This window comes from Pituophis catenifer, unplaced genomic scaffold, assembly GCF_029215685.1.
Source record: "Pituophis catenifer annectens isolate HBS135680 unplaced genomic scaffold, rPitCat1.0.hap2 SCAF_2, whole genome shotgun sequence".
Lineage (NCBI taxonomy): Eukaryota > Metazoa > Chordata > Lepidosauria > Squamata > Colubridae > Pituophis > Pituophis catenifer.
Genome location: NW_027256882.1, coordinates 285,334,966 through 285,352,980, shown reverse-complemented (window position 1 = coordinate 285,352,980; position 18,015 = coordinate 285,334,966). Strand labels below are relative to the sequence as shown.

The 18,015-nt window shown below is 40.3% G+C and overlaps 1 protein-coding gene across 1 annotated transcript; it reads right to left on the bottom strand.

Annotated features, from left to right (window-relative positions):
- Positions 1-1,063: 1,063 nt before the first annotated feature.
- CUNH18orf32 (chromosome unknown C18orf32 homolog) lies at positions 1,064-13,137 on the bottom strand. Its single transcript, XM_070935997.1, has 3 exons — positions 13,056-13,137; positions 5,694-5,942; positions 1,064-1,883 (listed from the first exon to the last, which is right to left on the bottom strand). The coding sequence occupies exons 2-3, from the start codon at positions 5,910-5,912 to the stop codon at positions 1,809-1,811; spliced, it is 294 nt and encodes a 97-aa protein (XP_070792098.1). The 5' UTR covers positions 5,913-5,942; positions 13,056-13,137; the 3' UTR covers positions 1,064-1,808.
- Positions 13,138-18,015: the final 4,878 nt, after the last annotated feature.

The following is an 18,015-nucleotide window of genomic DNA, read 5'->3' as shown; positions in this document are numbered from 1 at the left end:
AGGACACAGGTAAACTTCCGGTGCTTCAACAACCCTCTAAAAGGATGCAAATGACCAGCTGTCTGCAAGGAATATAAATCCTTCCATTCCCCACTATCCTGTCAGAACTGAAGAAGCTTTTTGGATAAGAAGCGAAATGTCTTCAAAAGGAAAAAAAAAATCCAGTTGCCTCCTGAAAACGCACTTTTGGGACATCTTTGGGAAAAACTATGATCTGGGTGATTGAGCAGCTCCATAGACAGCCCTGTGGGATCAGGCTAATCCTGCTCTCCCGGTGTCAAATGTCATAAATATATGCCGGTTGCCATGTGCCAAAATTATGATCATGTGACTGTGGGGATGCTGTGACAATTGTAAGTGCAAGGACAGGGGTTTTTTTCAGTGATTTATATTTTTGAATGGTCATTAAAGTTGTAATGATGTAAAAATTGAGGACTACCTGTATGCTGTACAAATTTGAGGTCTGTCATTTCTTAACTCACCCCCCCGCAATCCACTTGTCCAGTTCCAGAAACGCCAGTTATATCTGCAGCAAATGTAGGTAGGTTTGAATGACATTTACTCAATACAGGGCCAGAACAACGTTTCTCAATTTTGAAGATGTATGGACCTCAATTCCCAGAGTACAAGATGAACAACAAGCTCCCCTTAACTGGTGTGTTTGTAACCTAAACTCAGTGTCTTAATTTTGGTGTGCAAAAAAGGAGAGAAGGAGAGAAGTGGGACTCGGCACATAATACATATATTGCTTTCACGCTTTATTCAAATTCTAAATCAATTAAATTTGCATTTTTCCTAGGCAAAAGGTTGTAGTCTCCTTATTCACTAAAACAGATCTCAGATAAATAATAACCGCTCCATCCCCAGAGAACATTTCCCAGTCACCTATCTGTTCTCTGTAAAAATGCTTTGAACTGAAAAGGAGTATATGGGCATATCCTAAGGTGTAATCTTTACTTCATATGGGAGACAGTACTGTACTTCTCTATTACTTTATGAAAAATATACATGGATCTTAGAATGCACCAACTGAAAATCTACATTGCAGACAAAATAATACAGGTACAACAATAAACAATAAGGTTTATTTGCTACGGCAGTCTTGGGAGTTATTCGAATTAGGGAGGTAGACATTATCAACCAAAATACAGGAATTTGCATAAAGAGTTATGTTTATCAGCTTTAGCTTTTTTTTCACCTTTAGAAGCACAAAAGCTTCAAAAAAGGACGTTTTCACCTTTGTGGCATTGTACTGGTATTGTCCCCTCCATGTGTAATATCTGCTTTTAAAAAGTTTTCTATACTTTTTAAATAGGAATCAGCAAAGTGGCAGCTCTGCAGATGCTAATTTAGAAACAACAAATTAGTAGCTATCAATACATTCACCATTAGTGTTCAAATATTTACAATGCTGCTTTCTTTTTAGCTACTGTATGATCTTTTGCTTAAAAAAACAAACAAACGTATGAGTCATTATCAATGAAGCATTTTAGGATTTTTTTTTTAAACAAGTAGCAAAATTGAGAGTTACGGTTTTAATAAAATATGGACACTAAAACTGTTAACACTCTTCAATTGCACCGCACATTAGGGTTCCAGCCACCCCAAATTTCAACAACAGCAAGACAATATATTAAAACTATTTTCAAGGACACAGCTAGAATTATTCCAAGCCTCCCTGGGGTGATGGGTGTCTATACATATTCCAAATTTCCATTCGGATAAATGTGCAATCAGTAAAATATCCATGTGGGGAAAACTGTGAGTTCATTTCCTATAACAGCCTTGACCCCACAGCAGAAGCATAACTAATCTGTCTTTTTGTCGGAGTCTTCTTTGGGTCCAATTTCAGAAAATCCATTTGCAATGCCATTGCTTTTGGTCTGAAAGACAGGGAGGGGGGGAGGGAGGGAAGGGGAAAAAAGAGATTTTAAAATGCACATTCATTCCATCACAGTTTTGAAAGAGAAAAACCAGAATAGAATTCTTTATTGGCCAAGTGTGATTGGACACACAAGGAATTTGTCTTGGTGCATACGTTCTCGGTGTACATAAAAAGAAAAGATACATTTGTCAAGAATCATAAGGTACAACACTTAATGATAGTCATAGGGAAACAAGTCAATATAAATCTTAAGGATACCAGCAACAAGGTTACAATCATACAGTCATAAGTAGGAGGAGATGGGTGATAGGAACGATGAGAAGATTAATAGTAATGCAGACTTAGTAACTAGTTTGAATAGTGACTAGCTGGCCCTAAGATGCCTTTCTTGGTCCTAAAAAAGATCAAGTTCCTTTTAGATCAATGGTCCCCAACTGTTTTGGCACCAGGGACTGGTTTAATGGAAGACCATTTTTCTACAGACTGGGCCCGGGGGATGGGGGGGGCGAGGGGAAGAAGCATGCAACCAGTAGTTCCTGCACAAATGCTGTTTCACTCACCTGCCACTCACTTCCAGCTGTACGGGCACGGACCAGTAATGATCCACAGCCTGCGGGCTGGGGACTCATTTTAGATGATGCTTAAGATAAGGTTGGGGATAGAAGCGAGCTGAGTTGGAATCATCATTAATTAGAGTCATAACTTTTTTATTGTTTATTTACAGGTCCTTGCTTAATGACTGGTTGTTTAATGAGTGTTCCAAGTTATGACAGACTTTTTCAAAAGGTACTTATGAACCAGTTCCAATGGTGGCAAACCCACAACCACATGCCCACATTTCAAGCTCTTGGCAACTGCCTAACCTTTGTGGTCAAAGGTTGTAATGTTCCAAGGTTCATGATGTGATTTATAATATCTTTTGCCAGCAAAAGACACCCTTGGAAATGCCTTGACTCGCTTAATGACCAGAGTTTGCTTAGCAACTGCTGCATTCACTTTACAGCCACAGCGTTCTCTTTTAACAGCCAGCATAAAAAAGTTTGTAAAATCGGATCTGTCACGTGGGTGCCTCGATATATGATCATCATGACTTACAAAGAAATTCCAGGCTCCATTATGGTCATAAATCAAGGACTACCTATAACATGCTTAGGCCACTTCACCTGCAGCCACATATGCCCATCACTGGGATTTTGTTTAAAATCATAGAAAGTAACATCCTTGCAGGCAAAGACTGTATTTGGAGGTGAAGGGGGGGGGACAGTTTTTAGACCACACAAGGCAGGCCCAATGATGTCACCTGAGTGGAATAATTTTCCAGCTTCTTTGGTGGGTGAAGCTGACTACAAGAATCTGTCTTTTAAGCTTCCCAAAGGAAAAATGAGCTGGGAATGATGGGACAGAGTGCAGAGGGCTTTCAACTTCAGCAGAGCTTATGGTTCTCAATTCACCCCTTCAAACCCTAAAATTGAAGCCATTTACAAAATGGGGGGAAATGTGGCTCATATGTGACAATAAAGAAAATTTAACAGTGACTCAGTCCATGGACTATTAATTATTAATATTATTTAATAATTAATTGTTAATGATACTAATGATGGTTCTTAATTATTAATAGTATTATTTTGGAGACGGCAAGCACTGTTTAGGCGCAGCCAGACATCCTGGCACCTATAGGCCCCATGTTACTAATCCTCATCCTAAAGCACAATGATATTTGCTTTCATTGGCATCCTTCAGTCTCAAAAGACTATGGTATCGTGCTCTGGAAAGAGGTCCTAAAACAGCATCTAGTGTGACTAAAAAGGCCAATTCGAGAGTGGCAATCCCTTCCACACTGAGGGCAGATACATTCTGTCCCCTGCTCAGCCCCCAGATTTCGCTGGTTCCGGGACTGCCTCTTTGCCTCGGCCTGCCGAACAAGTGTCTCTTCTAATTTGCTTTCACACAAACATTTTAAACAGGACACTTGTACAGTACATTCCGGCTTGTACAGGGCTTCAACCACTGCTAAGCCAAGCTTTTTCCAATTCTCTGCAGCATTTGTGTTGCCTTGACTTAGAGGCAATCACCATATGCATTGGTAAATATACGCAAGATGAGAACAGCAGAGAAAAGACCACAGGTAGTGAATGAGACCAAGCTTAAAATTCATCCCGGAGCAAAATTCAAAATGAATAGCTTCCTTTTCTTAGGTATATTCCTGGATACTCCAATGAATGCATGGCTCGTGTAGGAATGAAAAACAGAGGAACTGGTCTGTTAGAATTACTGCATTAAGCAAGGAAGACCTGTTTGCAACTAGCAAACCCGTATGAATCATATATCCGTTTTGTGACCCTACTGTTTTCTTTGTGTCTGTTGGAATATTTGTACAGATAGTCCTCGACTTACAACCATTAGTTTAGTGACTGTTTGAAATTAGAACAGCACTGAAAAAAGGGACATGACCAGTTTTTACGTTTACAAATGTTGTAGCATCCTCATGGCCATATGAAAAGATGAGGGAGTCAAATTATTATCCAAAGCACCGGAAAGGAGAACAAGAAACAATGGTTGGAAACAAATCAGAGAGAGAAGCAACCTGGAATTAAGGAGAAACTTCCTAACAGCGAAGACAATTAACCAGTGGAACAGCTTTGCCTTCAGACGTTGTAGGTGCTTCATCTCTGGAGGCTTTTAAGAAAAGACTGGACAATCACCTGTCTGAAATGGTATAGGTCAGTGATGGCTAATCTTTTTGCCGTCGCGTGCCAAAAGCAGGTGGAGCGCAGGGGGGTCATGCGTGTGCGCATGTGCCCCACCCACCCCACCGCGCATGCGCACGTGACCTCCCCGTGCTTTTGGCACGTGATGGCACATGCTGGCCCGGTAGGCCCATTTTTCGCCTTTCGCCTCAAGAGCCTTTCTAGGAGACTGGGGAGGGTGAAAACAGCCTCCCCCCCCCTCCCCTGAGGCTCTCTGGAGGCCAGAAATGGCCCATTTGCTGAGCTAGAGCAACGCTCACATTCCCACCGATATGGCTCGGCGTGTCATCTGTGGCACACATGCCATAGATTTGCCATCATGGGTATAAGTTTTCCTGCTTGAGCAGGGGGCAGGATTAGACCTCCAAGGTCCCTTCCAGTTCATTCTATTCTACATCGAAGTCAATGGGGGGAAGTCAGATTCACTTAATGACTGCATGACTGTATGATTCACTTAACTGTGGCAAAAAAAAAAAGGTTATAAAATGAGGCGCAACTTAATCGTCTCACTTAGCAATGGAAATTTGGGGCTCAACTGCGGTCATAAGTCAAGGATTACCTGCATTAATTTTGTATATTTGATATGGTCCAATGACTAAATCAATAAAGTTTCTATTTTATTCTCATCCATTTCTAATGGGGCTCCTCAAAACACACGCACAAAACGTTTCGCCTGGGTAATATCACTGCATTATGTGTTTGCCAGCTGAGCTTCCATCCTAAAACTTACGGTAGCCTGCCGGAGAACTTTATCACGTCTCTGTAGCAACAGAGATAAGACTGTCTTGTGATTTTCTGAGCTACTGCGCATGTCCAAGTTTAAGGAAGAAACTTCCTGATCTTTTTCCTTTGTCCGTCTGTGTGATATAACTGCCGTTAACAATGTAGTTAGTAAGTTTGTTTTATTTCTTTATAATAAAATGTTTCTTAGAATATATTTCGGGTTTTCTTTCTTTAAAGTATACAGCATGGAAAAACAAGATCCATCCGTCTCTAATCAAGTGCAATTACCCCAGGGGGAAGTATCGAAGCTGATTTACGCTTCGTCAGGTAATACTTACTTTATAAAGTTCTGGCTGATCGTTGAAAGAATCCTGCTTCACGAAATCGCCTCCATTTTCAGAGCTATTCTTTTGGTCGTGCTTTGCCGTTTCCTGCACTGCTTTCTTGGGCCAAATGCGCTTAACAAAAGGAGAGATGAAGGGATAGAGATACGGCTCAAGGAACCTTTTGTAGACCCACAGCAGAACTGGAATGACGATGCAAGGAATGCACACCATGGTTCTTTGTAGTGTGCTTTAAAAAATGTGCTGGAGGAAAAAAATACAATGGTTGAAACCATTATGTAGACTAGGTTCATCCTCACCAATTTGAGGGGACAACACACTTTCCAAATCAATATGTATGGCAACCTTCTCCATCTTGAAGCATTATACACAGGTTGGACTTCAACTCCCATAACCCTCGGGGGTGGCAGCCATGTTGGCTGGGGGATTCCGGAAGTTGGTCTTACACATTTGGGCTGCACCAGAACTGAGGAAAATCATTCAACATGCATTCACATGACATGATCAGCTTAAGCTGGTTAAGACCCAGCAGATCTTTTAAATACAGGTAGTCCTCAACTTACAACCACAATTGGGACCAGAATTTCAGTCGCTAAGCAAAACGGTTAAGGGAGTTGTGCATGATTCTGACACTTCTTCTGTCATGGTTGTTAAGTGAATCTCTGCAGTTGTTCAGTGAATCAAGTGGTTGTTAAGCAAATCCGGTTTCCTCCATTGACTTTCATTAGACCACCGCCCCCCACAATGTTGCAAGCAGGTATCACATGACCCCAGACAGTGCAATTGCCGTAAATACATGCCGTTTGCCAAATGCCCAAATTTTGATCATATGAGATGCTGAAATGGATGTAAATGCAAGGACCAGCTGCAAGGACCACTTCTTTCAGTCATCGTAATTTTGAGTAGTCACTAAACAAATGGCTATAAATCGAGGACTACCCGTGTACCGTAATATTCTCTTGTTCCAACAATTACTTTTCGTTATCAGATATTATTGAAAAACAACAAAATAGCAAAACATAACAAGGTATCATGTTAGCCTTCATTAAAGTGCACAGTCTAGTGAATTTGGATAAGTCCTTAAATATATTCTGATAATTTGGTACTAAACTAAATCTAAATCAAACCCGCTGCATTTTCATTGCAAGATATATAATCAGAAATACAGAGCGCTTCATAATATATAATTATAAATATATAATTATATATTTAAATATTATTTATATACATATATATATATATATATATATATATATATATATATATATATATATATATATATATATATATATATTTAAGAGCTCCACTCACTTGAATTCAGTTTATTTCAACTGCATAAAAAATACTGGATTGGACAGGTTTTTTATTATTATTCTTAACAAAGTCAACTTTATTTGCAAATGCATAAACTCTAGCACCGTGATGGCGAACCTATGGCACATGTGCCACAGTTGACACGCGGGGCCATATCTGTGGGCACGCAAGCATTGCCCTAGCTCAGCTCCAACGCGCATGTGCGTGCCAGCCAGCTAATTTTCGGGCCTTTTGGGCCCACCGGAAGTTGGGAAATGGGCCATTTCTGACCTCTGGAGGGCTTCCAGGGGGGTGAGAGAGGCCGTTTTCACCCTCCCCAGGCTCTGAGAAAGCCCCGGGAGCCTGGGGAGGGCGAAAAACAGGCCTACCAGGCCCACTGGTAATCTTTTTGCCGTCTCGTGCCAAAAGTGGGGGGGGCCACCGGGGGGCATTGAATTATGGATGTGGACACACACGTGGGCGACCCCACCCCCAGGCTGCGCCCGTTTTTGGCACGCGATGGCAAAAAGGTTAGCCATCTCTGCTCTAGCATCTACATTGCAATACAAATATTGTGAATGCTGTTTCAGGCCATTACGGAGGGATCCAAGGGGAGGTGACCAGGTGAATTTTTGTACTTGCTTTTTATGTAATTCATGTACAAAGCGTGCAGGGCTTCAGTTATATGGTTATGGCTGCCTTGTTGACCTTTCACAAACACAACCTAGGCCATTGGCTACCTATACTCTGTCATCTGCACCTCTATAACTGTCTGGTTTGGTTCTGCAACCCAACAAGACAGTCACAGACTTCAGAGGATAATTAGAACTGCAGAAAAAACAATGGCTACCAACCTGCCTTCCGTTGAGGACCTGTATACTGCACGAGTCAAAAAGAGGGCTGTGAAAATATTTACAGACCCCCTCGCATCCTGGAAATAAATTCTTTCAACTCCTACCCTCAAAACGACACTATAGAGCACTGCACACCAGAACAACTAGACACAAGAGCAGTTTTTTCCCGAACGCCATCACTCTGCTAAACAAATAATTCCCTCAACACTGTCAAACTATTCACTAAGGCTGCACTACTATTAATCATCTCATCATTCCTATCACCCATCTCCTCTCACTTATAACTGTATGCCTGTAACTTTGTTGCTTGTATCCTTACTGTTTATAAGAGCCTGTAGTACAGTGGACTAAAGCACTGTTATTAACATCTGCTGCTTGCAATTACTGCAAGTTCAAATCTCACCAGGCCCAAGGTTGACTCAGCCTTCCATCCTTTCAAAGGTAGGTAAAATGAGGACCCAGATTGTGGGGGCAATAAGCTGACTTTGTATAAATATACAAAAGGATGAAGGCTATTGCTTAATGCATTGTAAGCCGCCCTGAGTCTCCGGAGAAGGGTGGCATATAAATTTAAAAAAAAAAATTGATATTGACTGTTTCCTGATTGTTTATTTGTACCCTATGACTATCATTAAGTGTTGTACCTTATGATTCTTGACCAACGTATCTTTTCTTTTATGTACACCGAGAGTGTATGCACCAAGACAAATTCCTTGTGTGCCCAATCACACTTGGCCAATAAAGAATTCTATTCTATTCTATTCTATTGGTATGGTATAAAAAATGATTAAATCTGGACTAGAGATTTCAAGAGTGATATTCTGACAACCAATGACTTATTTTTGATTTAGTTAAAAGTGTATTCCATGAAAATGTTTGCCTGCCAATCAAAAGAATGCAAAGCTATCTGCAAGGAGCATAAATCCTTCCATTCCCCACCATCCAATTAGAGCTGAAGAAGCTTCTTGGATGAGAAGTGAAACGTCTTCCAAAGAATAAACAGGAAGTCTAGTTGCCTTTTGAAAAAGCACCTTTGGGCCAACCATGACCTGGATGACTGAGAATCTCCATAGACATTTAACAATGCCAATCAAAGCTTTATAAAGGGGTGGTAGTGCCCTACCTCTCTAACTATAACTTCTTTTCAAGGATAACAATTGCTATTTATATTATAAATGGTAATGAATAGGTTTTTTTCTTCCATTTTGGGGTTCTAGATCACAACTAGTTCACGTTTTGCTTTTCATATTGTGAATATGAAAAGTTTTTTTAGTTTTTAAAAGCTAAGATACAGTTACAGAGACTTGCAACAATCCGGTTTTATTTGCATTTTGATGAAAACAACAATGACCGTTTGCTGCTCCCAGACAATGCATTCAGTTAATTCTAGCTTGCTCGTATTCATGTTTCCTAGGTGGTTTGTCTACACCCGAGTTGTGTACCAGCTACTGAAAAAAGGACTGCAATTTTAATTAGTTAACTATACCAAACCTGGGACGTGGTGGCTCAGTGGCTAAGACGCTGAGATTGTCGATCGAAAGGTCGGCAGTTCAGCGGTTCGAATCCTTAGTACTGCGTAACGGGGTGGGCTCCTGTTACTTGTCCCAGCTTCTGCCAACCTAGCAGTTTGAAAGCATGTAAAAAATGCAAGTAGAAAAATAGGGACCACCTTTGGTGGGAAGGTAACAGCGTTCTGTGCGCCTTTGGCGTTGAGTCATGCTGGCCACATGACCACGGAGACGTCTTTGGACAGCACTGGCTTCTCGGCTTAGAAACGGAGATGAGCACTGCCCCTAAAGTCGGGAATGACTAGCACATATGTGTGAGGGGAACCTTTACCTTTATACCAAACCTGAGGTGATCAGTTAGAAACATGAATTACTCCATGGATTTAAAACTTTATATTATTATATCTGGCTAAAGAGGAGAAAAATGTACAATAAATGCATCACTGTAAAGAAAAGAAAATGGGTCTGAAAATTTTATCATTAAAAAATTGCAAAACCAATTGCAAAAAAGGCCTCCAAAAATAATTCAAAAACTGACAATCATTGCATATCATCAATCCATCGCTACAAATCAAATATAGAATTCTTCTTCTGATGTATTATAACTCCTATGTTAAATATGAACACAACATTTATGTTGTATGTTATTACTATGTTGCTAGCAGGGAAGAGTAACTAAAATGTTGGACTGGAAGCTGGGAGACCCAGATTCAAGTCCACCCACAAATCATTTGTCATGCTAGGAAGTCACTCACTCTCAGCTCAGCCTGCCTCACAGCGTTGATTTTAATGACTGTTATTGTTTTATCAAAATATATCACAGGGTTTATGGAGATTCTCAGTCATCCAGGTCATGGTTGTCCCAAAGGTACTTTTTCAGCTCTGACTGGATGGTGGGGAAATGATTCAGAGCTGAAGAAGCTTCTTGGATGAGAAGCGAAACGTCTTCAAAGAAAAAACAAAATCCAGTTGCCTTTTGAAAAAGCACCTTTGGGATATCAGAGGGTTCTTGTTCTGTGGAAAAATTGGGAGGGAATCATGAAATAAATGAAGCACATACTAGCATCACAGTGAATGGCAATTCTCTACCCTTGCCAGATTTCCAAAAAAGCTAACCAGGATCTGGCTTGCTTAATCCTTAGATGGGAGACCACTAGAAAAACCCTGGTCTGTAGGCTGAAGTAGTCAATACTGCTTAGAGGAAGATAATAGAAAATTAATTCCATACCATTGTCAATAAAACTGTATGGTCATGTCTATGTTTTCAACCAGCTTAACCTTTACTGTCATTGGCTTCCAATAATGATCAGGGGGAAAAAGTCATAAGTGTTTTTCAAACTTGGCAACTTTAAGATGAGGGGATTTCAATTTCCAGTTTTCTGAAACACAGTCACAAGAGTCTTTCTTGTTTCTTAGTCTTATAATCAGTAATGATTAATGACCATGGTTCAATAATGAATTATTAACTAACACAAATTAATATATTATTAATTGAAAAGCCATAGATGGAGAGATAGAGACAGACAGACAGACAGACAGAGATAGGAAGGAAGCCAGCAGGGATGAGCGTTCGTATTGAGGTCATTCAGTGATCGAAAGCAACCTCTCAAATTTGCAGATGACACTAGACTGGCAGGAATAGCCTCAGAAGACAAGTTCAGGATCCAAAAAGATCTTGACAGACTTGAACAATGGGCCCTATCCAACAAAATGAAATTTAATGTGGAGAAAAGCGAGGTTTTACACCTGGGCAGGAAAAACCAAAGGAACAAGTACAGATTAGGCGAAATCTGGCTGAAAACCAGTAACTGTGAGAGGAACCTTGGAGTCCTAGTGGACGATCACTCAGTGTGTGGCAGCAGCCAAAACAGCTAATACGATCCTTGGTTGTATAAACAGAGGCATAGAATCAAAATCACATGAAGTATTAGCACCACTTTATAAAGCCTTGGTAAGACCACACCTGGAATATCGCATCCAGTTTTAGTCACCACATTACAAAAAAAGATGTTGAGATTTTGGAAAAAGTTCAGAAAAGAGCAACTAAGATGATTAAAGGCCTGGAGACTAAAACATACAAAGAACTGTTGCAGGAATTGGGTATGGCCAGTCTAGAGAAAAGAAGGACTAGGGGGGACATGATAGAAATAATCCAGTATTTAAGGCACTGTCACAAAAAAGAATTCAAAAATGGATTTTAGAAATCATAGGATGTAGGATAAAATTGTACCTGGAAACGTTTTTACTAGGCATGAAACCAGAGAACTTAAACAAATCTAATTGGTATCTCACTCTCCACATCATCATTGCAGCCAGGATCTCGTTTACGCAAGAATGGAAATCCAAAAATACCCCATCGGAGGCTACGTTAACTACAAAGATCATGGACTGTGCAGAGGCAGACAAGCTTGCCAGACTTTTGCGAGATAGACAAGAATCGGGGCTATATATGAGTTGGGACAGGTGGTATGTTTGGCTGCAAAAAAGAAATCTTAAGAAGAATGTAAAATAATAATCTTAGTGTGACTGTGGGTATATATATATAGGAATATTGAGCCTTGGTAGTACAGTGGTCTAAAGCACCCTGTTATTAAGACCAGCTGCCTGCAATTACTGCAGGTTCGAATCTCGCCAGGCTCAAGGTTGACTCAGCCTTCCATCCTTTCTAAGGTAGGTAAATTGAGGACCCAGTTGTGGGGGCAATAAGCTGATTTTGTATAAATATACAAAAGGATGAAGGCTATTGCTTAGCGCATTGTAAGCCGCCCTGAGTCTCCGGAGAAGGGCAGCATATAAATCAAATTTTAAAAAAATAAAATTGCATGGCAGTTGAGAATTCTTTCTTCTGGATAATCTTTTCTTTTTTTTTTATGATGATTTGGTTTAATGGAGGTTTGTACTATTTCTAGGCGAAAACTGCTGCTTTAAAACTCTATATGTATTATATTACTCTCTGCAATTCTATCCATATTGCTATATTTTTTTTCTGTAATTTTTAATAATTTTCAATAATTTTTTTTTTTAAAAAAAGAAAGAATCCAGTATTTAAGGCACTGTCACAAAGAAGGAGGAGTCAACTTCTTTTCCAAAATCAGACGGCAGGACAAGAAACAAGAAACCATGGATGGAAACTAATCAAGGAGAGAGAAGCAACCTGGAACTAAGGAGAAACTTCCTAACAGGGAGGACAGCTTGCCACCAGAAGTCGTGAGTGTTTCATCAGTGGAGATTTTTAAGAAGAGATTAGATGGTGACTTGTCTGAAATGGTACTATATAGGGCAGTGTTTCTCAACCTTGGAAGCTTGAAGATGGGTGGACTTCAACTCCCAGAATCCCCCAGCCAGCAACGCTGGCTGGGGGATTCTGGGAGTTGAAGTCCACCCATCTTCAAGCTTCCAAGGTTGAGAAACACTGATATAGGGTCTCCTGCTTGAGCCAGGGGGCTGGACTAGAAGACCTCCAAGGTCCCTTTTTGCAGCTCCATTCGGATTCTCTGATTTAAAGGGAAACCTGCCCCTCCCCCTCACTTTTAAAGTGACCGCTTCAAATAAAACATTCAAAACAGTGGGGGCTTTACGTGGCCCTCGGAGAGAGAGGAATGAAACAGAAGGCGACTGGAAGAAAAAACGGCGCTTCGGTGTGTGTGTGTCCCCCCTCCCCTCCGCCATCACCTGCCCCGCGGCCCCGCCGTCTCACTTACCTGCGCGAATCTCCAACGTTTCCAGGTATGAAGAGGGAAGCCGCTTCACTTCCGGGAAAGACGGAAAATAGACGTCACTTCGCGACCACCAATGGGAGAGGAGGAGGCGCGTGACGTAAGGGAAAGACTCCGCCTTGACGCGGCTCCTGCGGGGAGCGCCATGACAGCCGAGGCAGAGCGGGCCCGGGTGGCGCATGCGCTCAGAGCGAAGCGCTTTGCCCCCCATTAACTCCTGAGGGACAAATATACACAAAACACACACGCGCGTGCGTGTGTTTTGTGTGTGTGTGTCCCACGTTTTTTTTCCTTAAAATCAGCAAATCCTCAAGGGCGTGTGTGCGGCGTGTTCCACGTTTTTTTTCTTACCTCTCCCCAGTAATGCCGCCGCCTTTTCTTCCTATCCAAGTTATCTCAATATCTTTTTTCTGCAGTATTGCAACGAGCGAAAAAATAAAAATAACAGTCAAAACCAAAGTGGATTTCATCCAGTAAATGTGATCGTGTTGAGCCAAACTCTCAGGCGGTTAAGGGGAAAATGACTTTTTTCTTTTCTTTTCTTTTCTTTTCTTTTCTTTTCTTTTCTTTTCTTTTCTTTTCTTTTCTTTTCTTCTTTCTTTCTTTCTTTTTTCTTTCTTTCTTTCTTCCTTCCATCCTTCCTTCCTTCCTTCCTTTCTTTCTTCCCTCCTTCCTTCCTTCCTACCTACCTACTTACTTACCTATTTATTTATTTATGAATTTGAATTTGAATTTGTCAAACAAACAAGAACAAGATTAAAAGAATAAAAATACAGTGACAGGGACGATGGATACGTTAGTGCACTTATGCACGCCCCTTTTTACCTACCTACCTACCTACCTACCTACCTACCTACCTACCTACCTATTTATTTATTTATTTATTTATTTATTTATTTATTGAATTTGTCAAACAAATGAGAGCAAGATTAAAAGAATAAAAATACAGTGACAGGGACGATGGATATGTTAGTGCACTTATGCACGCCCCTTTTTACCTACCTACCTACCTACCTACCTACTTATTTATTTATTTATTTATTTATTTATTTATTTATTTGAATTTGTCAAACAAATGAGAGCAAGATTAAAAGAATAAAAATACAGTGACAGGGACGATAGATACGTTAGTGCACTTATGCACGCCCCTTTTTACCTACCTTCCTACCTATTTATTTATTTATTTATTTATTTGAATTTGTCAAACAAACGAGAGCAAGAATAAAAGAATAAAAATACAGTGACAGGGACGATAGCCAGGTTAGTGCACTTATGCACGTCCCCTCTACTGACCACTTAAGTATGATGTAAGGTCCACGGAAGTCAATACGCGTATATATCTCTTGGATTTTTTTTTCTGCAATGTTTGGGGACTGAAATAATGGCAGAAGAAGAGGCTTGGAATTTAGATTTGCTGCAGACGAAGCTTGTGTAGCCCCACTGTGAAATAGTCGGCAAATAAATTTAAAAACTAAATAATAAATAAATAGATTTTCTACTTTGCTTCTACAAAGTAGAACCCTTCTACACTTAGTAGAAGGGTTGCTGTATACAGATACTTCTCGACTTACAACAGTTCGTTTAGTGACCAAAGTTAGAGCGGCACTGAAAAAAAGTGACTAATGACCATTTTTTACACATAACAACCGTTGCAGCATCCCCATGGTCACATGATCAAACTTCAGATGCTTGCCAACTGACTCATATTTATGACAGTTGCAGTGTCCCTGGGTCATGTGATCCCCTTTTGTGACCTGACAAGCAAAGTCAATAGGGAAGCTCAATTCACTTAAGCATGTTACTAACTTAACAGCTGCAGTGATTTGGTTAACAACTGTGACAAGAAACGTTGTGAAATGGAGCAAAACTTACTTAACAAATGTTTCACTTCGCAACAGAATTTTTGGGCTCAATTGTGGTCATAAGCCGAGGACTACCTTTACAGGGAAAGAACTAGAAAAGAAAAATCTTCACAATTTCCTTTTTCTCTCAGTCTGGTATCGATCTTAGGATGTACAAAGATAAGGCATTCTGCTTCATCGTGTATCTCCTGCAACCCCAATTGACCTTGTCTGCATCTGAAAATTGTCCAGTTCTCTTCACCCTCGAAATACAAATTTGTATACTTGTAATACAAATTTGACATTGTGTTGTCCACATGACATTGATCAAACCATCTCAAGTGCCATGCACAATTTTGGGCACTGTATTCAATCCATTATACTCAATCCACAGATGGATTGATAAAAAGTAGAAAAAGTTAAGACAGTGTTTCTCAACCTTGGCAACTTTAAGCTGCGTGGACTTCAACTCCCAGAATTCCCCAGCCAGCCACCTCATTTTTAAGATGATTCAAGGAGGTTATTTTTACACTCTTCCAATGATGAAAATGTGTTGCACACCTACACCATGGATTAAGTTATAGGAAAGCAGATCTTGAATGTTTAAGGCAGTGTTTCAACTCCCAGAATCCCCCAGTCCACCCATCTTCAAGCTTCCAAGGTTGAGAAACACTGGTTTAAGGAGTAGAATTAACAGCACTTGCAGCCCTCCCAATTCTTATAATTCCGGCACATTTATGTGAATTACATTTTTTAAAAGATGATGCCATAGGACAGCACTGTACGTATTGCTCAAATGTGATACCCTGTTTGCTTTTTAGACTACTCTGAGGGCTACTCCATCTTTAAGGATTGCACGAAGAAATCCAGAAGTACAAAAAAATGTTCCCAGGGTAGTGTCAATGCGGAAGTTGAAAATGTGTTATTTTGAGAAGTTTAGTTATATGTTTTGATTTCTCCTTTACGTTAAGAAAAACCTTAATGTGAAGGTCTAAGAAAAAAAGTCTAAAGTCTTACACTTAGGTAAGAAAAACCAAAAGCACACATATAAACTGGGGGAAACCAGCCTTAATAGCAGTGACTGTGAGAGGGATCTTGGAGTCTTAGTGGACAATCAGCTAAATATGAGCCAGCAGTGTGCAGTGGCAGCTAAAAAAGCCAACACAATCCTAAATTGCATTAACAGAGGGATACAATCAAGATCAAGTGAGGTACTAATACCACTCTATAAAGCCTTTGTAAGACCGCACCTAGAGTACTGCATCAGTTTTGGTCATTGTAATTTTGAACAGTCACTAAATGAATGTTGTAAATTGAGAACTACTTGTACTATATTTTATTCAAAATGAACATAATCCAACATTGAAAGAAGAACTGGAGTTGGAAGGACATATTTGTCATTGGTTCACATACTTACAATTAAAAGAAAGATTACCGTATTTTTCGGAGTATTTGACTCTCCGGACTATAAGATGCACCTACCTTTTTTTGGTGAGGAAAACAAGAAAAAGAAACCTGCCTCTGCCTCCCAGCAATTTTGCCTCGTTGCAGCAAACAGCAAATAGTCTGCTTTACTTTCATTTTTGTTTTCTGCATAGCTTGATTAGCACAAGAAAAAAAAATCTGCTCCCGGCAATTTACCTCCTTGCAGCAAGCAGCAGAGGCCCGTGTAGCAATAGGCAATGGCAATCCCTGCAGTCTGAAACAGCTGAGAGTCGGGAGGCTGATCCAAGGGACAATCAACTTGTGCTAATTAGGCTGTGCTGAAGCTGAAATGGGCTGTTTCTTCTTGCTGCTTGCAAGGAGGTAAATTGCTGGGAGACAGAAGCCAAAGGATGGGGGCCAGTCGGTGGGCGGGGCTACATTCGGTGTATAAGACACACCTAAATTTTCACCCCCTTTTAGGGGGGAAAAAGGTGCGTCTTATACTCTGAAAAATACGGCAATTTAGATAAGAGAAGCCATGGTTTTGAGCCTGCAAAAAGTGAATTTGAAATTGCAAGCATTGTGTGTTAACGATTAACATGTTATTGTTAAGGTCTATAAATTGTTGTTGAAACTTGACTTTGAAAAACGAGTATGATTTAATGACTGAAGAATTTTGGTTATATGATTGGTCAATGGGAAAATATGTGGATTAATGGATTGAAATTTACATTGAATTATAATTTGAAAGAAAAGTTTGATAAGTTGATGTATTGCAGGTATCAACCACTGTTGATTTTGAGTTTAGGGGCGTTTATATTTTATACTTTGATTTCTCCTTCATATTAAGAGAAATCTAGAAATTTAGAGCTCGTTCTTAGCTGCTCTGCTTATTTTTTATTCTTGCTTGGTTAATAAAGTGTGTTGGGGGGGGGGAATCTTCACATTCCTGCAAATGTTTAATAGTCTCAAGACTTTTGAATCATGTACCAGTCAAACCTAGGTGCCATTTAATAAAAAACTTTGTCGTTCTGGTTGTTTGTTAGAAGTTTCTGTACAGAATCTAGTATTGAGTATGGCAGAAACTGCCTGTTCTTAGGATATCTCTGCTGCCTAAGGAGCTCTTGACAGTTTGTAAGAGATTTGGCATTATCTTGCTTGGGATGTATGCTTTTTATATTATACTCTTAACTCTGCTTCAGCTAATAATAAAGATTATTGACTTTATTGACTGGTGTGCTTATTGTCTCTGGATCGAATAGAACCAACTGCCTGTTCTGTCCCCGTCCCACACGCACACACACCAACAGACGTCCAAGAGTTAAAAACCAAACCAGCCGACAAAATCCTTTTCCTTAAGATAACGGAACTTGGCAGCAACCTAGTGGCTGCCTGCCAAGAGTTTATTACTCACGAAGGGAAGAGATAACTTCTCTCCGCTTCTGGTACATCAAAGTAAAATGTTCAATAATTACAGAGTAACTTATGTCCAAATATAATCCAGCAAAGTCTATAGCAAAAGTCCAGCAATGCAGAATGGCGTGGAAGCTTTCAGCTTTGTTCGTCACAAGGCTTGACTGGCCACCACGCTCCCTTTTATACCCTGTGGGGTGTGGTCCAGTGACTCAGCCTAATCTCGGGCACGCCTTTTCTTCTGTTGCACGCGCTTATCTCTGCGA

Coding starts and splice junctions, on each gene's coding strand:
- CUNH18orf32 (XM_070935997.1), bottom strand. CDS start 5,912: ATGGTGTGCATTCCTTGCATCGTCATTCCAGTTCTGCTGTGGGTCTAC. Junction 1,884..5,693: donor ATCAGCCAGAACTTTATAAA/GTAAGTATTACC, acceptor CCTGTCTTTCAG/ACCAAAAGCAATGGCATTGC.